Below are 25,012 nucleotides of genomic sequence, written 5' to 3'. Positions count from 1 at the left end.
TGTAATCAACATTTTTTGAGCAACTGCTCTGTGACAGATTTTTGCATATCTTTTCTCATTAATCCTCATAACAATCCTGAAGTATTATCCCTGTTTTATGGAAGAAGATATACAGGCTCAGAGCAATTAAATAACCTGCTCAAGGTCACAAGACTAGTTGGGGTAGAGTCAAGATTGGAACCCATATCTGTTCAACTCTAAAGTATATTCTCTTTCCATTGGACCATTCTATCTGAATACTAGTCATTGACTACTGGGAAAAAGTAACTTTCATAAATGGCAGTTTAATAGTTTGCATTTTAACAAATGAAATATAATGGTGTGTAGTGATTATATATTTAAAAATATTTTTAAATTAGGAAATATTCTAAACATAGAAGTTAGAGACTAACACGTGTGTAGTCATCATGGAGCCACATTCTATATCCAACCTTAACATTATGCATGTTTAAGTCGGACTTTTTTAAAGAAATAAAATATTATAGAATAGTTGAGACTTTCTACCCCTCCCTGATCCTATTCTCTTTTCTTCCTCCCTAGAGATAATACTATTATGAATTTGGTGTTTATCAGTTTTATTCATGATTTCTTACTTTCATACATGTTTGAGTCCATAAGTAATATATTATTTTGCAGGTTTTAAGCTATTTTTTAATTGTATCCAAAGAACATTTTCTGCTCAATAATGTTTTTGAGATTTAGCCACATGACATATGTAGCTCTAGTTTTTTAATTGTTAAATGCTGTGTAGTATTCCATTAGATGAATATACCAAAATTTATCTGTCCATTTTCCTGTAATTACATTTTTAAATAATATTCTGCTATGGTTTTAACTCAAAACATATCTAACGAATTTTCATCATAATACTAGAACTTATATTTTGATAATACTATCCACACTAACTTTTTTTTCTTGTGCAGATCATTCTCGAATCGAAGTATGGAAATTTGGTAATACTGTTATCGAGTACCTATACCACTGGCTACACATCTGTTTAGCTCTCATGGAGCTAAACAAAAAACAAAATAGTGCTATTACACCCCCGTTACCTTCCAAGACTGACTCCTGTGTGTATGCAAAAATGCCAGGTGGAGCTGCTAGGTAAATGCTAATGGAATTGGTGCTGCATTTAGAATACTTTAGTTGTGTTCAGTTTTGTTAAATATAAAATATTTTCAATTGGAAGGGAGTGACATATAGACATATTCTGTTCCTAAGACACTTATCTCAGCACTTTCTAAAACCAAAAGTGCTACCTAAGGAGAAATTTGAATCTAAAAAAATACCCAGTTAAGGTATCCATAATCAGATGTATGTTATAGAATATATTTAGAAATTTCCTTTTAGTTTTAGCTTTACATCTGCCATGGGATTATTATGGCTGAATGGGTAGAATTATTTTAACTCTTTTAAGGTACAAAGACGGAAGATTTATTTTAAAAATGGAAGGTTTTACATCAAAAGAGTACCAAATAAAGAATTTAAGAAATGGACTGGGAATTGTTTTTCTAATTTTTCAAAGACTTATATGAGCACCACTTCTCCCCTCTCCTCATCTCCCTCACCACCCATCTACCTTAACAACTTAAAAGTTATTTCAATGAGAAGAAATTCTTGTGGGAAAATGTTTGTCCATGACTCATGGGAAAAAGAAAATACCTGTTTTTGTAACAAAAACCTCTCAAGTTCAAGAACTGGAAAAAGAATTTATATTTGTTTAAAGCTTGTTATTACAGCAAACTTTACTGCTCTGTTGTGAGATTTCATCTTTGCAATAAAATATCTGATGACAGTGTCCATTTTTAATAAAATTTTGGGAAATTAAACTTCATTTTCTTTATTTGGTTGACAAAATGTGATGTGTTCCAAACATCTTATAATTTGAGATTGGAGGTCCCTTTTTAACCTTTTCTGATAAGATGGCAGTGTTATTACCAGTCCTCATCTCTTGGATGATCGCGTGCCCAGTTTCAACCTATAAGCCTGTTTCATATTTGGAAGAGGGCTTTTCAGGGCATTTACAGCAACATTTTCTAGGAACGATGTTCTTGAAGATATTAAACTGATAGCCACACATCCTGATGGCTTCAGAACAAGCTTCTAAAGAGTTCACTGTGAATACAAATGGCATTTTAGGCAGCAAGAAAGGGACAGTTTTGCAAAATGCTACCTTTTTAACCACTGTCATTCATGATAATTAATGAAACAGCATTTAGCTTAGTGATAATAAGTATCGCATATTTGCATGGTGCTTTATGTTGTCTGAAGTATTTTCACATACTACCTCATTTGACCCTCCCAATAACCTGTAACGTGGCAGTATCGATATTATTACCCCCATTTTATAAATGAGGAAACAGTCTCAAAGAGTGAGTTACCTAGATCTCAATAGCTAGTAAGAGACAGGATGGACCTAGCCCCCGTGTCCTAATTTCTGGTTTACTGCCCTTGCCAACCCTCCAGACATCTCATGAATGCTTTCCAACCTTTACAAGGCTAACAACCATGTTACCAGTCTTTTGGAAACTACTTTAAAATTAAACAAACAACAACACAGATTGATTGAATGTATTTAATCATCATTCAAGTAAAACACTATCCCTTAATACAAGGAGCTTACTTTTTTTAGTGAAGATGTTACTTGTAGTTCACAAAAATTGAGACATAGATTTATGTTTAAATCTATTAAATCAATAAATAGATTTATTGGTTTAGTTATACTTCAGAAGCTTAGGCTCGATTAGTTGTGTTTTTTGACTTTCTACAGTTTATAGGTAACGATGGTGTAGGTTATTCAGACTACTTTCCTTTCTAATTATGGCTTTTCATGGTCCAGGAACAACATACCGTTTCAAGACAATGATAATTGGAATCTTAGAAAAGCTCCTATTGGCTCCTTTAACAGCTTTAATGAAATATAACTCACATGCTCTACAATTCATCCACTTAACATGTACAATTCAGTGGTTTTTAGAATATTCACAGAATTGTGCAACCATTATAACAATCCATTTTAGAACATCTGTATCACCCCCATAGGAAACCCCATACCCATTAGCAGTCACTCCCCATTTTTTCCCACCCCAGCCCTAGGCAACTACTAATCATGCTTTCTCTATGCATTTATTTATTCTGGATATTTTATATAAATGGGATCATACAATATGTGATCTCTTGTGACTGACTTCCAATTCCTTCTTAATCTAAGTATGATCAAACAACCGGCTGCCCTTAACTTCCACAGACTTTCCCAATCCACTGACTCAGAAGACCCTTTTGCAGGTAACGTAGGGAATTTCATTCCTCTCATGTAAGGTTTCACGCAATGCCACTCCAATCTAACCTCATCCCACATCATCAACCCTGTATTCTCCCCTATAGGATCTTATAAAGACTTCTCTAACAGACAAGATCAACTAATTAAACATTGCCTATTTCTTTGTCCTTAGGGATGGTAATTACTCTCGATGGGTGTTCCATCGCCTTGTCATTTACCATATTTCACCTCTCCTCCATTTACTCTTCCATTTAGACTATCCTGCCCACAACCTGCAACTGATGAGGCACCTCTAGGTGGCCATATTTTGTTCCATGGCACCCTGACTCTCCAGCCACAGCTCTGTATATTGGGGTTGACCCCTTGTCAAAGGGAGACCAATTTGTGAAATGGCCTAATAAAAAAATACCCAAGCCATGGACAAATCAAACTGGAAATAACAATAGGAGCAGAGTTTAGAAGGATATTAAGTGTTTAAAGAGGGCAAAAGTGTCATATTAGGCCTTAAGCAAATTGAAGCATACTGCCTTCCAGGTGCTACAAGTTAGTAGAAGCTGTAGATAGAGAAAAGGTGTAGACAGAGTAGTTGGTTAAGGAAAAGAATGGACACAGAGACAAGCAGAGACTGAAAGAGTAGGGAAGTAACATTAGTAACATTGTCCAAAAAATTAAAAGATCAGGAGTTTGGGTGCTGAGGTCCCCACTGTTGCCTTGGATCCAATACCAGGGGACAGTTCTGTTCTTGAAGTCTTATTTCTGGAAGTCTAAAACAGTCGGAATTCTCTGTTGTATAACAATCAGGAGTATGATAGTGATGGCCTACCTTTCACTGCTTCTGTCCTTCCAGCATCTTCAATCAAAATTCCCAAACTTGGGTTTGCAATGTTAGAAGGCTTCTCTGTGTCTCTGATTCACATTGCAGGTACCATCATTGCTGCAAAACCTGCCAAGTGATTAAAAACTTGAACTCTCTGTAACACTGAATCTGAGAAATCAGCATCCTAGCTTTCAGAAAATCTCACAAAGGCAGTGGGAGAATACAGAATTCAATACCCCAACTCAAAACTTCGCATTTATGTAGGATATTGAGCTTTAACTTTGTGTTGACTAATTTCCCACTCAGTCTCTTCCAGCAAGAGTCTCTTCCATTCAGTCTCTTCCAAGGCCTGGAAGAGGGCTTTATTTTTACCCTTTATTGATTCTTTTTATTTTAAACAAAGTAACAACACATGCTCATAGTTTAAACATTCTGTTGTATAAGGTCTGTTAAGACCAGAGTATTTCCCAGCCCCACCTCACCCCTATTTTCCTTGCTTTGGAGTTAAGTACTTTCAAATCTTTTAGCTCAGGAGTTAGTCAACATCCCACTAAATCTGACCAGCTGTTACGATCAAGTTTTATTGGAAAAGCCATGCCCGTATTGTCTACGAATACTTTCACATTACACGTGCAGAGTAAAGTAGCTGCCAGAGACCTACGACCCACAAAGCCAAAATATTTACTATCTGATTCTTTGCATAAAAAAAGGTTGCCAACCCTTATTTTGGCGTAGTTTTGACAGGTACCTCCAGATTGTGACATAATATGCTGTGTGGCTACTTTTTTTTCTGATTTAGGCAATATTTATTAACCTCCCACTATGCAATACAAAGATTTAGCTCCTTCCTCAGCATGTGTGTCCACACACACAAAAATCATACACATTTCCCATCCCTCCATTCTTCCCAATATAATTACATTGTGATATAGAGTAGACAGATATTCAGTGTTTGCATTATTATGAATATGTATGCTATTTAGGGCTTAACCATGTAGTAAATTACAATTATTTTCCTTTTCCAAACATCTTTTTTGCTCTCCCTGGAGTTAATGTCAAAAGAAAACTTTTGGAGTAGCTGGAATGACTATAATATCACACAAAGTAGATTTCAGAGCAAAGAATAGTATCATTATAAAGGTTTTTTCATAATGAAAAAGTGGTCAATTAATTAAAAAGACATAATAATCTTAAATATTTGTACATCTAAAACAGAGTTTTAAAATACATGGAGCAAAAACTGATAAACGTCCAAGTCCATTGAGACAGAAGTAGATTACTGGTTGCTTAGAGTTGGAGGGTTTGGGGGAAAGTGGGAGTGACTAATGGGATATTGAAAATATTCTAAAATTGATTCTGGTAATGGTAGTACAACTTTCTGAATATACCAAAAACCCATGAATTGTATACTTTAAATGGATGAGTTGCATGGTATGTGAATTATATCTCAATAAGGGTGTTTAAAAAAATGATTATACTAGATAGAAATCTGGATCTACACAAAGATATGGAAATATTGGAAATGGTAAATATGTGGATAAACATAATATTTTCTTAAAATATTCTTGATAATTGTTTAAAGCAAAAATAATAATTTATTGTGCCTTTATAACATAGGTAGAAATAAAATGTGTGATAACTATAGCACAAAGTCTAAGAGAGGGAAAATGGAAGTACTGTTTACTTTTGTAAGTTTTTTTAATGCTATACATAACGTGGTATATTCTTACTTGAAGGGAGACTGTGATAAGTTAAAGATTGTACTGGAATCCGTAAAGCAACAACTTAAAAAAGTTGGCTGGGGCGGCAGGATGGTTCAGTTGGTTGGAGCGTGTGGCTCTTAACAACAAGGTTGCCAGTTGGGATGGTGGGCTCCACCCCCCACCCTCCACCCCTCCCATGCCCCTCCCCCCCAGCAAGTGGGGACTGGACTCACAGCTGAGCTGCGCCCTCCACAACTAAGATTGAAGGACAACGACTTAGAGCTGATGGGTCCTGGGAAACACACTGTTCCCCAATAAAGTCCTGGAAATACAATTTCCCTTCCTCAATAAAATCTTTAAAAAAAAAAATCTTAAACTGAATCATAAAAGGTTCCTGATTAATCCAAAAGAGTGCAGAAAAGGGGGTGGAGGGAGAACAAAGAACAGATGGAAAAAGTAGAAAACAAATTGCAACCATACTGTGGATGAAAAAGGGGCCACGTACTAAACCTGACAAGCTCAGGGGGTGGCCGCGTGGCAGGCCCTACAAACTCAGAGACAGAAAGTAACCACATAAGACGGTCTGAACATAAGAATTCTAACTAAAAGCGAGTCATGGAGGGTAGTCAAATCCTAGACCTGTAGCTTCCTTGACAAAGGTCAATTTTTGCCTTAACTGAGCCTGCCAATTATCTTTTTTAATCTAAAATAACGTACCTTTGAACTGTCAGAGTAATCTTTTTTTCCAGACAGACCCCTTAGGGCACAACGGCTGTTCCAGAGCAGAGACCACAGAACCCCTCATCGTTATCTTGTTTCCCACATACCATCTCTATGTGTTATAAATGTTAATTATTAACTATCCCGTATCTTGCTTTCTCCCGCCCCCTTATCTACCACAAATGGATTTCATGTAACCCTCTTTACATCTCCTCCTTTTACTCTAACGTATAAAATAAGCTGCAAAATAGCCATTCCCCGGAACATTTTCTCAATCCGCTGAGATTTTGCTTCCCAGCAACGGTTGTCACTTTGGCGGAAATAAACTCATAAAAATTCTCTACAGGTTTGGATGTTTCTCACCGGGACAATACTAATTACTACTTTAATGAAAGTGTTCTAAACACCCAGCTTAAAAGGAAGCACCTGTCTCACTGGATAAGAAAGCAAGACCCAAATGCATGCTATCAACAAGAGATCCACTCGGAATATAAAGACACCACTAGACTGACATAGGCTACAAGTAAAAGGACAGAAACAGATATACCATGCTAACAAAGCTCGTTATGTTCATCAAAGTGGGTAAGAGAAATAAAAGACTAAAAAGGGTCATGTCTTCAATTCCAGAGACATAATTTTTTTTTTACAGAAGAGTGGAGAATGTTTCAGATATTATTTAGGCATCTGGGTGAATCATTAGGACCCCTGTCTTTTCTGACTCATCGCATTTGAGAGAAACTCAGGAACGCAGAGTAATGCCACCGCAACCCTGTTTTCACTTGAGAATAAACTTCCGATGCTAGAAGAGAGGTACCATTTTTACGGACGAAGTATGACATTTTGACACGGAAAAAAAGGGTCATCTCTTAATGGTACAGGGGTCCACGCGAGAAGACGAAGCAATCCTCCATGTTTATATACCTCGTAACAGAACTTCAACGTACATGAGGTAGAACTGACGGAATTCAAAGAATAGACAAAACCACAACTAGGGTTGAAGATTTAAACCTCTCTCTGCAGTCATTGAAAGACTTCGTGGGCTGTTACGGTGTAAGACTCGTTTGGAACGGGCCGAGAATGAGCAGGTGCACAGACGGAACGGGGCTAGAATCTTTACAAGCCCATGGGATACAATGTTGATTCCTATACCCAACGGATACCACGGTATCGTTATCAAGTCAGTTTGGTCCTGTAATGAGACACTATTAGCATATAGATTTTCATCTTCTGCCCAATTACCGAGGCAGCGGTTTTCAAACCTGAGTATCAGAATTACCTGCAGGGCTCGTTAACAAGACTGACTGCTGGGCCCCGTCTAGAGTTCCTGATTCGGTAGGACTGGGATCAAGTCCGAGACTCTAGCTGCATTTGTAACACATTCCGGCTGATGCTATCTGCCGGTCCCGGGACCACACCTAGGGAACCACCAGGCTAGAATCTTTTCATTCCTTTCTTCCCCTTGATATCGAGGCACCCAATTGATTTCCAAATGAAATCGCGGGCCAAAGGACTCGGAGCCCAGCATCAGGCAACCGACTCAGAAGAGCGACACAGCCGCTAGGTGGGTGCCAGGCCGCCCAAACCCGCGCGAGAGTTTACGTGGCTGCGTCAGCGTCTGCGTCAGCGTCATACTGGCGTCGGCCACGTTCAGCGGACGGGAGCAAGATGGCGATCCCGGGCAGGCAGTGAGTGATTCGGGAGTTAGGGTCAGGCTGGGGATGGAGAAACTACCGCGACTGTGTCTTTGGCCGAGGAGTAAAAGTGCGCTGGAAGTGAAGGGGCTGTATCGTCAGGAATAGAGACGGGGGAAAGCGAGAAATCCTGAGGAACATATATGCCCCGCCCCGCCCCCCACATTTTCCAGGATGGAAGCCCGAAGTTTGAGGGAGAAACTTGTGAGGAAATAAAGGAAGTTAGGCTGAGGGGCAGAGAGCGAGACTTTTCTATTTTCCAAAAGCTCGGTCTGAGGCCCCTCAGTCTTGCTTCCTACCCCGCGCTTGAGTTTCTCCCCGTTTGGATGCCTTCAGGGGCAGTGAGAAGATAACAGTTCCTGGCTTCCTTAGAGGGCCTTGTTCTGCTGGGCAGCTCCAGGCCCGATTCCCGCCCTCCCTTCTCGTTTTAGGAATGTTGTGCTGAGAAGCCACAGGAAAGGGTAGGCATATAGGGAGTTGGGTTTTACGTTGCCGCAAAAGAGACAAATATTGTTATGTTCTGGGAAGTTTTACCTTTGGTGTATAATCCTGACTTTGGATGTGGCTTCCTGTGATTGCTGCATGTTAAAGGCCCAACTGTGAGAAACTAAATGAGTTGGCACTGATGCAGTGGTTCTCTCAGATGCTACAAATAAAGCAAGTGAGCGTAATATTAATAAGATGTAATGGGAATTTACCCTGTGGCTGCTTTGGTTTCTCAATCTTTAAAAAAATTTTTTTTGTGTGTGTGTGACATTCTCCAATAACTTCTTTAAACCCGTGTAAGTACCCAGTAGGAAAAAAAATTTTTTTTCTGGACTCTTGTTAAGACCACAGGGTAATTGAGAATATTTTCATTGTTAGCGGACATGAACTGAGCTTTCCACTAACGTGTTCTTTTTGAAACCTTAACTATGTCATTCACCATCTAAAACATTTCTGAACTCTTCAGTTACTTCTTCGATTAAAATGGCATTTGAGTTTGGCCCGCGTCCACAAATAATTAGAGTAATAATAATAAAATCTTAACATTAGAATTGTGAGATGATTGAAAATCAGAAAGTGTTATGTGTTCATAGGCGATGACATGTCTTGACTTGGTAGCTTCATCTGGAAGAGGTAGTGGATATATTGTGTTTTAACATTTAAATATAATGGTGTAATTTCTATTTCAAAAAAAATATGCAGGTATGGGCTTGTTTTGCCAAAGAAAGCACAGCAGTTGCTCCCTGTTTTGCAAAAACCATCAGTGTTTGGGAATGATTCTGATGATGATGATGAGGTAAGGGAACCTGTTTTTCTACCGAATTGTTGGAAGCGTATATTTTTTAAATGGCACTTATAAAGTTGATGTCTTTGCTTGTCTTAGTTGTTTGTCAATACAGTGTATCTAGATTATATTATAATTTACAGAATTATCAAAGGGAATATTTAAAGAAAGAAGCTCCATTGATATTTTTTCTTTATAAGTGATGCATGGATAACCTGATTTTTTTTCAGAAGCTATAAACTTCAGTTATTTTAAGCAGTTACATAGAGTAGTCATTTCAGACAAATAATACTGAGGTAACAAAATTGGTGTAAAGTTACCTGAAAATAAGCTGGTAAGATGTCACCAATTTCCTAGAAATTTTTATTAGCCAAGTAGTTTCTTATGAGACTACTTTTGTGGTTATTCGGTGTCATCTAAATGTAATTGCTGGTATAATTATGGTAGTGTGTAAAGTTACCATAGGTAGTACTACAATAATAACATCTAATATGAACATTTTATATTTCAGCAAGCCAAAACAGTGTTTTCCTGTGATACCCACAGGAAACAACCCCAAACGTGTGCTTATCTAATACTTCAGTCATTTTCTGTGTTTCTAAAAGACGTTTGCATCAATCTGGTACTTCCTTTGCTCTGGCAGAAAAATAGCTTCCTTTTCCATTTTTATTAACTATATAATAGTATAGGTAGGTAATTGAACATATTTAATACGTTGCTTCTTGCTTTCTTTCTGTTGAAGAAACTGACTCGAGATGGCTCACTTTTTTAAAAATTGAGGTATAATTTACATATAAAATTTGTGGACTTTTAAGTGTACAGGTTGATGACATCTAACAAATGTATATGCCCCAACATAGAACATTCCCCTTTCCCCTGGAAGTTCTTTAATGCCCCTTTGCAGTCAGTCTACTTACCCACATTTTGCCCCCAACAGTTATCTCATTGTGGTTTTGATTTGCATTTCCCTAATAGCCAGTGGTGTTGGCCATTTATGTATCATCTTTAGAGAAATGTCTGTTCATATCATTGCCTATTTTTTAATTGGTTATTTGTCATTTTGTTATGAGTTGTAAGATTTCTTTACATATTCTAGATAAAAGTCTCTTATTAGATATAATTTGTAAATATTTTCTCCCATTCTGTGGGTTTTTTCACTTTCTTGATAATGTCCTTTGAAGCACAAAAGTTCAGTTTTGAGGAAGTCCACTTTATTTTTTTTCTTAGGTTGCTAACTGCTTTGGTGTCATATAAGAAACCATTGCTTATACCAATGTCACAAATATTTATGCCTATGTTTTCTTCTAAGAATTTTGTCATTTTAGCTCTTACATTTAGGTCTATGATCCATTTTGAGTTAATTTTTTGTATACGGTATGAAGTAGGGGCCCAACTTGATTCTTTGCATGTGGACATCCAGTTGTCCAAACACTATTTGTTGAAGATTATTCCCCCATTGAATTGACAGCACCCTTGTGGTTTGTTTTAATATACAAATAATTTTTTAAATTACTTAACCGTGGACACAACAGAAAAATACAGCGTGCTTATCCTGCAGTTTCACATAAGCCATCGTGGCATTACATGTAATAATACAAAGCAACGTATACTCCATTTTGAGAAGAATGTGATCTAGAAATCACTAGAAATACAAGTGATCTAGAAAGTTTGCTTATGTTATTGCTGTTTCTTTTCCATTATGAAATGAGGCTGGTGGTGGCTGGACAGTGGGTACACTAGAGTCAGAAAAGATAGGTTGAGGCCATTTTGCTCTTTCTTTTTTCCTTCCCTTCCTCTATTTCTCCTTCCTCGTTTTACGTAGAGCGACTTTAATTCAGAGAATTGGTTACATGGTAGGTGATAGAAGACGTGAGTAGCCAAAAGACAATGGTGATGCAATGCAGGGATTAGCAGTAATAAGAAGCAAGGAATGATAAGTGGAGGGCTACAGACAGGAGATGGGTCCTGGGGTCCTGGGGCTCTGGTTACCTGGACTTTTCTAGAAGGAGTTGAAGCCACTGGGGAGATTCAGTCTTAGGTAGAAAGAAAGGCAGGGAGAAATACCTTGTCTTCTCCCTTTCTCCTACCCTCCAATATACCATCTTTATCTTCCTTTGGTAGAACCCAGCCAGAAGTCACTGACAAGGAAGCTGCAGCTTAGTTCTTAATGAACAGAATATAAAACTGTTCTTTAGCATAATTTCCTTACCTGAAAAAATTAGTCTGGTGAATTCCAGCTTAGTCTCATATTAGTAAGCGAATTTCTTAGTTGAGTATATTTAAATATTTGTGAGGTTTGATGATAAAATCTCTTATTTAAAAATTAATCAACAATTTAAGCAACAATAAAATTATTGGTGCTTTGAAAGATATTTTGGTTTATATTTATTGTTATATTTATGGCTCCACTCCTGAGAAGGGCATTTGGTATGCACCGGAGAGGAGCCGCTGTGAATCAAATCCATTTATTGTTTTCAGCAATTCAGCAGAAGCAATCTAGAGTCCAAATTTAAGATCAGACTTTCCTTCCTGTGATCCAGCAGAGGGGGCCCTAGCAAATGAATTCTATTTTAATACGTGCTGTATCCAGAGTTAGTTTTAAAATGGGACAGTGATAATCTAGCATCTTAAATTATTATTTAAATAGTTCCTCTTTTTAAAATTATCAGAACTAATTAGGAATAATCATCATTTTGTTCAAAGGTAGGAGAGAGGAAGAGTTTTTACCCTGGATGAGTAAGAGGTTTATATTATGTCCAAATGCTGCTGTCTGATCATAAATGTTTGAGTGGTTTTGCTGTGATAGCAGTGTGTTTATTCCATTTATTTTCCAGTTCTATTGCAACAACTTTCGTTACTTCTCTCTTGGATTATTTTAGTTTTTTAACTAGTTTCCTTATCTCCTCAAAGTCGGTTTGAATCACTGTTAGTTCTTCTCTTGTTCTTGAACCTAATTGTATTTAAAATCTAAACTGCTAATCCCGATACTGAAAGCCTTCCCTATCCTTTGGCTTCAAAATGCTTACTAGCATTTTCTCCAACCATCCTCCTCCATGCAAAGTACACTGTTATGTTTGTATTTTTTCACAAGTCTGCTTTTCTTCACACTGGAAGTCTTCCCATCCTATTTGTCAAAATTATAGCCAGCTTTCAAAACCCAGTGCAAAAGCTGCTGCTTTCAAGATTTCCCCCACTGGAAAGTCTCTTCCCTTTTTTGACGCTCCACCTTTCTTAGAGCACTTAGCTTTTTATACCTTGTATTGTAAGCTGTTTGCATACAATTCTTGTCACTGTATTAGAGTATAAGCTCCATCTGTCAGGATCTGGATATCTGTGCTGACTTCCAAGAATGAGTAAAATTATTTACTCAGATGTTTTAGCTGTTTATATTGTAAAGAGCCAGGTAGATATTTTAGGCTTTGCAGGCCAATTACTCAACTTTGCTCTCATAGTGTGAAAGCAGCCATTAGATAATATGTAAATGAATGAGAAAGACTAATAAATGTGTTCTAATAAAACTTTATTTACAAAAAGGGAGGTGGCTGGAGTTGGCTGTAACTTGCTGACCCCTGGTCTGTACAATTCTCAGAAATACTTGTGATATCCAATATTTCACAAGTGTTACAAGTGGTTAGTGACTAAAAGGTAGACGTTGCATGACAAGTCAAACATGAAACTTTCTTTGAGATATTTTTCCATAATAAATACTTGCTCATTTCAGAGTATAATGAATTTTCCTTTTAATCTTGGCAGTTCATATTCTTATTTCTAGACAGTAATACTCTTGTGAGATTCAGTTTTGCAACGTAGTACATATTCCATGAAGAGGTATGATCCATACAACCTGAGGATTGTTACTTTTGGGTAAAGGTACAAAACTCCTTACTCTCTTTAAAAGAGGGTACTAAGTTAAACTAGACAGCTAAAATCTATTAATAGTTTTATATCTATGTCAGGTGGATGATAGCAATAATTGTACTTTGAGTCACTCAGAAAGCTGTGGTATAGTCGTTTTATATGTTAAGCATTTGTTTTCCTAAGATATAAAAAGCATTTATAAAAACTAAGAAAAACACTAAAACCCCAACAGAAAAATGAGGAAAACACATTGATAGACAAATATAAAAGAAATAGAAATATCTAATAAACTTAAAAATATTTAATCTTACTGTATTTAACAAATGTAAATTAGGACAACCAGTGAACTGCCAGTTTGTGCTATATTAGCAGGTACTTTTAAAAAATAATAATAGCAAAATTTTGATGAAACGGGCACTTGTGGCAACATTTTGTTAGTGTAAATTGATGTCCCTTTTTGGAAAGAGGTTTGTAATTTGTATCAGTCCTTTAAAAGTTAAGTATATTTAACCCAGTGTATCAATCAAAGACGGAAACTGTGCCAATATTTTCCCTTCAAAAATTTTCTTGAAGCAATTGTCAGAAATTTGTATTAAAGACTTACAGGTATTTAAAAAGTCTTTAGGGTTGTTTATTACAGCAAAAACTTAGAACCAACCCAATTTTCAACAGTGAAAAAGCATGACAAAGTAAAGTGTGCTACAGTGTATATACAAAATTGTTATGGGTAAAAATCAAAGGAAAAAGTAAAGAAAACATTTCAGAATATTAATGGTAGTTGTCTTTGTGTGGGATTTATGGGTAGTTTTGTTTTTATATTTTTCTGTATTTTCCAAATTTCTACAATAATTTTATAATTGAAAATTTTTTAAAAAAATATTTATTGGGGAACAGTGTGTTTTTCCAGGACTCAACAACTCCAAGTCAAGTCGTTGTTTTCAGTCTAGTTGTGGAGGGTGCAGCTCACAGGCCTATGTGGGTATCGAATTGGCGACCTTGGTGTTAGTATGAGCACTGTGCTCTAACCAACTGAGCCAACCTACGCCCCTAAACTTTTATTTATTTAAGTATTTTTTTCCAGGACCCATCAGCTCCAAGTCAAGTAGTTGTTTTAATCTAATTGTGGAGGGCGCAGCTCACAGTCGCCCATGTGGGGATTGAATAGGCAACCTTGTTAAGAGCACTGAGCTCTAACCAACTGAGCTAACTGGTCACCCCCAAAAAGATATTTTTAAGGAAAAGTTTATGGTGAATTTTAAGGAATTTCTGTAAAATACTAAATATATTGCTATAATATAAGACTGGGTATAATAGATATGATATGATATGATATGATATGATATGATATGATATGATGATATGATGTAATTAATAATATACCAGGTCTTATATTAATTTTTGCTCCAAAAGACACATTAGAGTAGATTGTCCAGCTAGGTTTTATTTTGGGGGAAATGGTATGTTGGCACATGGGCAGATTATTTTTTAAAAATCCTTTTTTGGGGGGTGAGGGGGTGTCTGAAATAAAATGCATGAGCACTGTTGAATTTTTCAATTCTAGAGTATGTTTTTATAATTTCTGTCTCTATCTCTATTGGTATTCTCTGGTTGGTGAGACATTGTTCTCGTACTTCAGTTTTTTATACATGGTTTCTTTTAAGTTTTTTGAATACATTTATTCTGTGTATGGATCATACTCTCGTTTTTTTACATCTCATAATTTTCAGTCGAAAACTGAACCTTTAAAATAATATGTACAATGCAGAAACTAGAAACCAGAGCTTCCCCTCTTCCCAAGGTTTGTTGTTTTTGCTTTTTATTAGTTATTTTTCTGAACTAATTCTTAAAGTTTATATTCATTTATGTGTGTGGCCACTGAAGTCTTTCCTTGATTAGCTTGGTGGTCAGCAAATGATTTGACAGAGATTTCCTTAAACACTAGCTAATAAGTCTCCAATCTTCCAGGGGCTCTGTGTGCATGTTGAGACACACCTTCACTACACAGCGAGGCATTTTACAACTTTCCCTTAACTTTTACTTCTTGCACTTGCCAAGCCTCAAGGTCAGTTGTGAGAGCTTAGGACTTCTCAGATCTTTTCTGATCAAGCACAAATGCCTTTGTATGCATGTGGCCTTCATGATCCTCAAGTATATGTTGATTTCAAAACCCTTGTAGACTTCCGATTCCTCAGCTTTTAAAGCTCTTTTGGTTAGCTTTGTTTGTCCCAGCCATTAACAACTGTTATCCACTGCCTTAGGCAGCCCTGATGTTCAACAGTTGTCTTTGATTGTTTCTGACAGACGCCCACAGGGAAAAGGCTATTTTACTTGGCAGCTCTGTCAGGTCAAATAAAGACAGCCTTGTGAGTGTTGTCTTACAGGGATCCACCAGGGAGTTTCAATAATAATTCTCTGGGGTAGAGGTTTTGAAGGAAGTCTAATCCCATTCTCTCTTCAGTGGCTGCCAGACTGCTGGTTTCTACCATGATTGTGGGCTGTTGTTTTTAGGCTATGGTGGTACTTGGCAGGGGATGATGGAAATAGGGCAAGTTAAAATGCTGCAGATTTCTTACGGAGATCCTGTTGTTCTTGAATAAATGCTCCCTGGATTGCTGTAAGCCTTTGGTTAATTTCCAGAGTTGTAAAAAAGCTGATTCTGACATTTTTTGCCAGTTTTTCATGCTTTTATGGAGAAGAGAATTTTTATAGGTCCATACTCTGCCATTTTCAGTGACTTCCCAGGCTCTTTTAAGCCTCTCCAGTACATTTTTGCACACTTCAGATAAAGTCATCTTACTGGTTTTAAAATCACTATTGACTTCCCATTTCTCTTAGGATAAAGGCCAAAATCCTTATTTTTGACTTACAGAGTTATACATTGTCTTACTATTCTCTTCAGCCTCTTCTCCATTATAGTTTTCTATCTTGTTCATTTTTTTAAAATTTATTGGGGTGACAATTGTTAGTAAAATTACATAGATTTCAGGTGTACGATTCTGTATTACATCATCTATAAATCCCATTGTGTGTTCACCACCCAGAGTCAGTTCTCCTTCCATCACCATATATTTGATCCCCCTTACCCTCATCTCCCACTCCCCACCCCCCTATTTTGTTCTTTAAAATTGCTTTGGGTCTTGTCATCTAAGTGAATTTTAGTGTCATCTTCATTTTCAGAATAAGAAAACTAAAGGGATTTTGATTGAAATTGCATTGAATTTATAAATTAGGAGAGAAGTCATATTTTAATTCACTTTCATTTGTGAAGATTGCATATTTATTCAGGTGTTTTATATGTCCTTTATTACAATTTTATAATTTCTTTGGTGAAGTTCATATACGTCTTTTGTTAGATTTATTTCTAGGTACCTTATAGTCCTTGTTGCTGTTGTATGAGGGAATATCTTAAAATTTATTACTCGTTTATGAATGCTTCTGATGTTTTTTGTTGTTTTAATTGTAGCACCCGTATAGTTTTAGTAGTTTGCCTGATGATTCTTTTGGATTTCCTTTGTAGACAATCATATTGTCTGCAAATGAGTTTAATTTTGTCTCTTAATTCTTTTACCTTATATTTTTTTCTCTGTGGATCATATGTGTCAAATTGCATTGTGTGGCAGCTATAATATAAATAGAAGCAATGATAGAAATGTTACATTGCTGACTTGGAGGAATTGCTTATATAAAGTTTCACAAATGTGATGTTTGCTGTAATGTTTTATTGCTGTTTCTACTTTACTAAGAATTTTTCTCATAAGTGAATATTAAATTTTAATGTTTTTAGCATGTTAATGTATATTTACATTAATTTTTTTTGCAGTTAAATCATCCTTGCATTCCCGTAATACTTGGTTTGTAATTTAATTTGATTCATTGCACTCTACTAGTCCTTTTATCCGTGCTTTCCATTTTTGAGGTGTTTGGCTTAATTTCACTGATGAGTAGTTTTTCAGCATGTGCTCATAGGAGCATTATTTCCTAAGTTTTTTTGTTTTTAAGTATTTTTTTCAGTTAACATTCAGTATAATTTTATTTCCTAAGTTCTTGATTGTGAAGGACTGGTTGCCTATTAATTTTATCACTTAAATATCTACTTGAATGAGTGTAGTGTTTCAAGAATAACCGTTTATTTCAAAACCTACAGATATGAGTCACTTTTCCTGGCACTGAATATTCTTATGAGGAAGTATAATACTGTAGTTTTTATTTTTAATCCCACTTCTAGATGACTCTTAATAAGCTTGGACAACTGGTGAATATTTTCTTTATATCCTTCAAGTTTATCTTTATATCCTTTGTGTTACATGTGTTATTGTGTTTTTTGTGTGTGTGTGTGTGTGTGTTATTGTTTTTAATCTAAATATTTAACTTTTCCTTCATTTCATAGAAATTTGTCATTGTATTAGAATACTTCTTTGATCCATTTACTAGATTATCATTTTGGAGGATCATCTTTGTCTTCCATATTATCATGCATTTGTTCATTAGTTCATTAGTTCATTCCCCAAATAAGTGATTCCCTGCTCTGCCAGTGAAACAAAACACGGCTATGGCCCTTGTAGAATTTACATTTTAGTGGGAGGAGGAGAGGTGATAAACAGCCTAACAGATACGTAAATTACATGTTAATTTAGAAATGACAAGGATCAAGAACAAATAGGATTGGCTGGGTGAGATGAGATGGTTAAATAGATTTGGGGAGTAATTACTCAATATTTGTGTTTTTCTCTGCAGTAACCATGATTATGTTAGTTTGTTGTGTCATTGGAATTAACCCCTGGCCTTTCACAAAAGGTAAAAGAATTCAAAATCTCAAAAAGTAAGAGAACAAGATTTATTGAAGATCGGGCAGAGAGAACGTCCATGTTTAAAGAAGAAGGCTGCCCCAGGTAGTAAGGAGAGAAACACCGGCAGGGGGATTGCCAGTTCAGAGTCTTAGAATAGACAACTGCACCTAACATTTTAACTCTTTCTTATATAGGAAAGGGTAGGTGAATTTCCTTACAGCAGGAGATGTTACGTATAGACTGAGATCATTTGATTGACATATGTTGGTTATATAACTAATTTCTTCTGCACATGCTCTTCCCCAGAATGCATACAAAAAAAAAACCAAAAAAAAACCATGGTGGAGGGGGGCAGCTAATGTTCATTTTATTTTAATTGTATTATAATGAGACTAGAGTTCAAGTGACAGGTTTCAGCAGTTTGCACATGTGTGAGGAACCAGCTATAACCAGTTGGGTCTTATCTTCTCTTTTTAGGTGTGTTTGGACATCTTGATTGATCTCTGGAAGATGAGCCTGTGTGGTTCCTGGAGGGGGTGCAAGTCTGGGCAGTCCCTCTTCAGGCCCACTTTTATTAACCCTTTTTCTGCCTCATCATTTGTCAGTATTTCAGTTGTCTTTTCTGTTTCTTACTATTTCTAATTATTAGCTCTAAGGGTGTTTTAGTCCTCAGTGTTTTCTTAGCTCTGCAGTCTCCCTCTCTTATTATTCTATTATGTGATCATTAACTTGTTTGATTCAATTCATGGTCTTATTTTGTAAGCGTTTGACAGGGAAGAGAGAGAAGGAGATGGAGATGATAGTTTGAAGGAATAATGGTAGAGTTGTGGAATTTTTCTTTTTCTTAAGATAGAGAAAATTTGTTCATGTTTAAACTAAAAGAGAAAAAGCTAAAGAAAAGGAGAGATTTTACAGCTAAGGAAACTAAGGTGCCAGGAAGTTAAATAAATTGGCCTATATCACACACAGAGTACTTAGGTAATAGAAGTAGAATTTGAACCCAGATCTGCCTGATTCCAGAGTCCATGCTTTAAAACATTATAATGTAGTCCCTCTGAGACGCAATTTGTTTATAATGGAGTTTTAAAGTTTGAGAGAATTGAAGAAATAATAGAAAAAGGGTTAGTTGGGGAACTGGCAGAGATCAGACAAACTTCAGACAAACTTCAAAGAGATGTGGTTTTTGTCATGTGAAATTACACAATTCTGCTTTCTGTTGACTTAGGAATATTTTGAGGAGATGGAGCTATTGATTTTCAACAAAGTAGATGTTCTGTTGTCGAGATTTTTTTTTTTTTGAACAGTCTTATCCTAAGGGTTTTCATTGGGGGTGTTACTACTTCCAGAGGGGTATTAAGAAATTTGTGGAATGGCTTTTGTTGATCACAGTTACCATGTTTCCCCCCAAAAAAACCCCAGTTAAGATCGTCAGCTAGATAGACGCATTTAGTACGTTATGACGATGTTTCATAAGAAGGTGACATGACAGTATTTGAATAAATGTAAATTGTTGTACATGAAAAAATAAGACATCCCCTGAAAACACGCCGTAATGCATCTTTTGGAGCAAAAATTAATATAAGACCTCATCTTATTTTCGGGGAAATACGGTTTAAGACCCGGTCTTATTTTCAGGGAAACTGGTAATTGAGAGTTAGTATTGACACCAATTTTGGATGTGGGCCAGGGATGGCAGATATTCTGCATCTCATGACCCCCATCCATATAGGTAAAATCCCTCTCAACATGTTTATAAATAAAACCTATTTATAATTTTATGAGCCTAGGACCTAAGTTTTTATTACACACAAACTCAAGATATGTTTTGTACATTTTATTTTTATTAAAATATTTTAAATAAAATAAAATTTAAAATACTTTTTTTAAAGTATTGTTTTTTGGCAAAATACAGGCTAAATTTTTTCCTAATTTGATTATCTTCTAGATTGAGAGAAGATCATATCTTATTTTGTTTAGAACTTTACCAAGAGTTCACCATTTTAAGAAAATCAGGTCACTGTCACCAGCGTCACTTGGTATTTGAGTCACCAGTTCTTCAGTCAGCATTTGTGTTTTTGCATTAATAGTGATTATGGTGATTCTGCATGGTAGACTCACCATGGACAGCTTACTGTCTTCTAGCATGCTTGTGCACTTTCATATTGATGTATAGTATATAGTATACTATTACAAATTACTCTCCCTTTATTCTTTATAGTTCTGTAAGGATGTATAAATGTGTGTATCCAAAACTGGATTACAAAGAAGTAATGTAATTTTTAAAAATTGTGTGTAGAAAGTTTTTATTATGTATGCATTTCATTTCACTATTCTTCCTATAAAAGAGGAGTATAGAGTATGACAGGTTGAAGAACTACCATTTTGTGCCTTCCTCCCTGATATAATGGCTCACTTATTATATATTAAATACATTAAAGTTCCATAATAGGGAGGTGGGGGGTGGGAGGTAAGCGGAGGGGGATCAAATATATGGTGATGGAAGGAGAACTGACTCTGGATGAACACACAGTGGGATTTATAGATGATGTAATACAGAATTGTACACCGGAAATCTATGTAATTTCACTAACAATTGTCACCCCAATAAATTTTTTAAAAAGTTCCATAAATATGTGGGTCTGTTTCTCTGGACTTCTTTATGCTGTTCATTAATTTCTTTTTCTAATCCTAATAGTATTCACCATTCCCAACTACGGGCAGAAATGAAATCTATTATTTATCTTTTCCCAAAAGGGCACTATGTAAGGATTCGCTTGCTTTGCTTCTTCTAATGCAAAAACGAATTTGTCTTCTCTGTCTTCTGCTCTTTGTGTCCCTTACCTCAGAACATGTAGTGCCCTGGGAACCATTCCCGTCTTCTCTAGCATTCAACCTCTGTGGGTAGTGTGGTTTCTTGCTTCCTATGTTCCTCAGATTTCCTGTTCATTGAAGGTACCCCTTTATGTTTTCTAGCATGATGATGGATTTCTTTTTTGTCATTCTGAGGGTTTGGAGGAGGAGGAGATTGCAACATACGAGTATATTTATTTGGCTGCTTAAACCAGAAGTTTTGCATTGCTTTCCTAGTTTTAAGATCTTAGGTAAATTATATAATGTTTCAGTTTCAATTCCACATTAAAAAAATATTTATCTTTATAACATTAGTTACTAAAAGTTTATTTTAAGGATTAGAGATAGTATAGCCTAGTACAGTGCATGGCACAGAGTAGAAGTGTAATAAATGGTAACTGTATTGCTACAATAAAAATATCTTGTGTAATAGTTATCATTAATCACTAGTTATCTGAAAGTTTCTTATGCTGTCTCCGTCCCACTTTGTGTTTGACAGTCATATTTGGTAGCCTGGCTTTTTTGTCACTTTTTAATAGAATCTTAATCTCCATTTTGGGTTGTGGTCATTAGCTAAGAACCATTATATTAGAAAAATTCCCTAAAGGTAGTAATAATAACCATAATTATGTTTTTGAATTATTGTTTATTTGATTTGTTTACAATCTCTTCGCACCGTTTACTCATCATTTTTAACTGACAATTTCTGATAAGATAGTAAAAGCCTTACTTCCAAATTTGCTGTTAAATAACAAAATTAGCTTTCTATTTTTACAAAACCATATACATCTTCCTTATATACTGACAGGCTTTGATATTGCCTATTCTAACTTTACCATAAAAATCATTTAAAAAAAGTTTTTTCTTTATTTTTATGTTGTGTTTCAGTGTGTATAGTCAGACAAAAAGCAATAATCCCCCATCTCATTCTTGGATTTATCAGAAACTGAAAATAAAATAGATCAGATCACTTTCAGAAACAAAATTACTTTATTAGTTTCGTAATAATTTGAGGTTACTTTTAAGATAAGACACAGCATTTGGGAGGAGATTCATTTCCTGTCTTTGGGCTTTATCTGCAAGAACTACATCTTCAATGTCAAGAGATTGTGTTATTTATAACTGAACTCTAATAAAGTCTGTACTGGGGACGCTGCACACCTGACTTGGTCATTGTGGTTATATATTAGGTGCCAAACTGTTGCTTGTCTTTTGAAAAAATACATTTCCAAGTGTATTTCATTAAAATTTTGCCTGTGTGTGGAAGATGACAAGACCTTGACTGTTGATTATATGTGTGCTAGTTATTACCAGCATAGTTAATGATATTCCTTTGGAAAATAAGTTTGGGTTTCTAAGTGGAATAAAATGTAGTTTTCCTTTTATTGGTGAATTCAGCAGTGTTTGGAAGAGGTATCATTAATTATAATAAATACATTTTCAGTAGACATAAAACGTTTTTCTACCGCTTTTTTTAAAGACTAATGCAACATAGAGAACCGTGTTGTGAGTTTTTTCCTTTCATCTGCATCTTAGCGCTGTATGTGGTGTTCAAGAACTGTTTTCCCATGAGCAGATCAAACTTACCCTCCTTTTTGCATTCCTTTTGTGCCTCTTCTGCTTTTTGCTGTCTTCCGTTGCAGAGAAATCGTCACGTGAAACAAAGATTGTTTTTTCAGAACTGCATCCTTCATGACGTTTCATGTCTGTCTCTATATGTTTGTGTGTGTGCCTCTGTCAGTGTGTGTCTGTGTCTTCTTTCTGGAGCTGTGACGTCTCTTTGACAATGCAATAAACTTGTTTTTTGAAGCATACGGAACGGACAATTGTTAGTTGTACTTCTCATTTCAGGGCACATTCACATTCTTAGCCTGCACGAGGTTCTTGTTTTCCTGTTCGTCCCTGATCTCCTATCCCATTCCCCTTTAAATGCACTCTGATGTGTTTGATATGTATGCTTAAATATGTATGTATCCTTTTATATTGTGTTGTTTTGAGTGTGTATGTGTTATATATATAAATATTGAATTTCAGATGTCATCTTTTTTTCACTCAACACTACATGATATAGTGTATACCTCGTCGATTCTGACTACAGCGTATACGTCCACTGTATTTTATCCCATTCCCTCAGAGATAAGCATGTAAGTTACCTTCAGTTCCCTGCTATCGCAACATCATTGTAAAAAACATTCTCATACATGTCCCAATCGAAACCGGAGAGTTTCTTTTGGGGTATATACCCAAAAATGGGACTTCTGGGTCAGGGAGCATATAGATACATTATTTCACTAAGTGCTGGCAGATTGCTTTCTGGAATGATTATACCAATTTATATTCCCTTGGAGGTCACTGTTTCTTCATCTTCTTATCAACACTTCATAATATTTTCCATTCTTTGTTGTTTTACTTTGCATTTCATTGATTATTAATGAACTTGAGTATTTCTTCATGTATTTACTAGGCATTCCTTATTACTCTACTATAAATTTCTCATTTATGTCCACTGCCCTCTTTTCTATTTTCTTTCTTTTTTATGATTTATAAGAGTCCCGTATATGGTTTAGATACTAACTCATTGTTGGTTTTAAGATACTGAAAATCTGTTTAGTCTGTTTTTGTTTGTTTGCTTTTTGTGATCTCTATGGTGAAGACTGTTAATAAGTCAGCAAAATCTGTTCTTCCCTTCTGTATTAACAGTTTAAGCTGGGTTCATAGCTTCTCAGTTAGATTACATTTTCTACTTGATCATTAGCTAACTGAGGCCATGTGACTAATTTTTCCAATCAAATATGGGCAAAAGTATTATGTGCACTTCTACTTCAATAACTTAAAATAAATTTTTTTATTTGAGGTAATAACCTTGGTTTATAACACCATATGTTTCAGGTGTGCAACATTATGATTAGACATCAGTATAGGCTACATCGGGCTCACCACCAAAAGTCTAATTTCTGTCACCATACAACAGACCCCCTTTTCCTGTTTTGCCCTTCCTGTTTCTCTCCACTCCCCTTTTCCTCTGTAACCACCAGTCTGTTGTCTGCCTCTGGGTTCATATATTTTTGTCGTTGTTCTTTTGTTTTATATTCCACACGAGTGAAATCATACGGTATTTGTCTTTTTCCATCTTACTTAATTCACTTAGCATAATACCCTCAACGTCCATGTCGCAAATGGAAGCATGAATAATATTCCGGGTGTGTGTGTGTGTGTGTGTGTGTGTGTGTGTGTCACATCTGCTTTATCCATTCATCTGTCGATGGACACTTAGGTTGTTTCCGTATCTTGGCTATTGTAAATAATGCTGCACTGAACATAGTGTGCGTATATCTTTCCGAATTAGATATTTGATATATATGCACACCTGTGTTTGTATTCTTTGGATAAATACCCAGAAGTGGAATAATTGGATCATATGTTAGTTCTTTTCTTAATTTTTTGAGGACTCTTTCATACTGTTTCCGTAGTGGCTGTACTAACTTACATTCACCAACAGTGTATGAGGGTTCATTTTCTCTGCATCCTCTCCAACACTTGTTTGTCTTGTTTCTTGTCTTTTTAATGATAGCCATTCTAACAGGTGTGAAGTGATAGCTATCTCATTACGAAATTCACCATCTGGTCCATGAAGAGAGTTTTCTGACTCCTGCTCTAGATCTGTGCTGTCTAATATGGTAGCCAGTATGTCATAGAGACTTTTGATTTTAAACTTAAAATGAAATTTAAAAATTAGTTCCTCAGTCACATTAGTCACATTTCACACGCTCAATAGCCAAATGTGACTAATAGCTACCATATATAACTACATATTTTAGTTATTTCAGAAAGTTCTATTATACAGAGTTGCTCAAGATTTTTGGTTCTGGATTGTTTGATGTTGAAAGTTAGGTTGCTTCAAGTTTTTCACTAATGTGAATAGGTATCACACTATATAATGCAGTGAATATCACAGTACGTTTCATCTCTTTAGCTGGTAAGATTGATCATTTTTTCATATAGTTAATGGACATTCGTATTTTCTTTTTTTCTAAAT

The 25,012-nt window shown here is 35.8% G+C and overlaps 2 protein-coding genes across 3 annotated transcripts in view; both read left to right on the top strand.

Moving 5' to 3' along the window:
* The window catches only part of EFCAB5 (EF-hand calcium binding domain 5), a gene marked incomplete at both ends in the record, with an annotated part of 137,916 nt that extends 136,801 nt beyond the window's left edge, over window positions 1–1,115 (top strand). Inside the window, 2 exon segments of the mRNA XM_081027072.1 lie at window positions 924–1,095; window positions 1,097–1,115. Coding sequence (XP_080883198.1) covers window positions 924–1,095; window positions 1,097–1,115 — 191 coding nt within the window.
* Window positions 1,116–8,145: 7,030 nt separating this feature from the next.
* The window catches only part of NSRP1 (nuclear speckle splicing regulatory protein 1), a 33,874-nt gene continuing 17,007 nt past the window's right edge, over window positions 8,146–25,012 (top strand). Inside the window, exons 1-2 of one of the 2 annotated variants that reach the window (XM_081027833.1) lie at window positions 8,146–8,205; window positions 9,400–9,493. Coding sequence is in view for 1 of the 2 variants with exons in the window: in XM_081027832.1 (XP_080883958.1) it covers window positions 8,186–8,205; window positions 9,400–9,493 (114 nt within the window). In the remaining variant the exon portion in view is untranslated. The remainder of the gene's footprint in view (window positions 8,206–9,399; window positions 9,494–25,012) is intronic. The other variant, XM_081027832.1, reaches the window with a different exon arrangement.

Source organism: Rhinolophus hipposideros (assembly GCF_964194185.1).
Source record: "Rhinolophus hipposideros genome assembly, chromosome: 20".
Lineage (NCBI taxonomy): Eukaryota > Metazoa > Chordata > Mammalia > Chiroptera > Rhinolophidae > Rhinolophus > Rhinolophus hipposideros.
The sequence above is the reverse complement of the archived record's forward strand: the minus strand, read 5'-3'. Positions and strand labels throughout refer to the sequence as shown.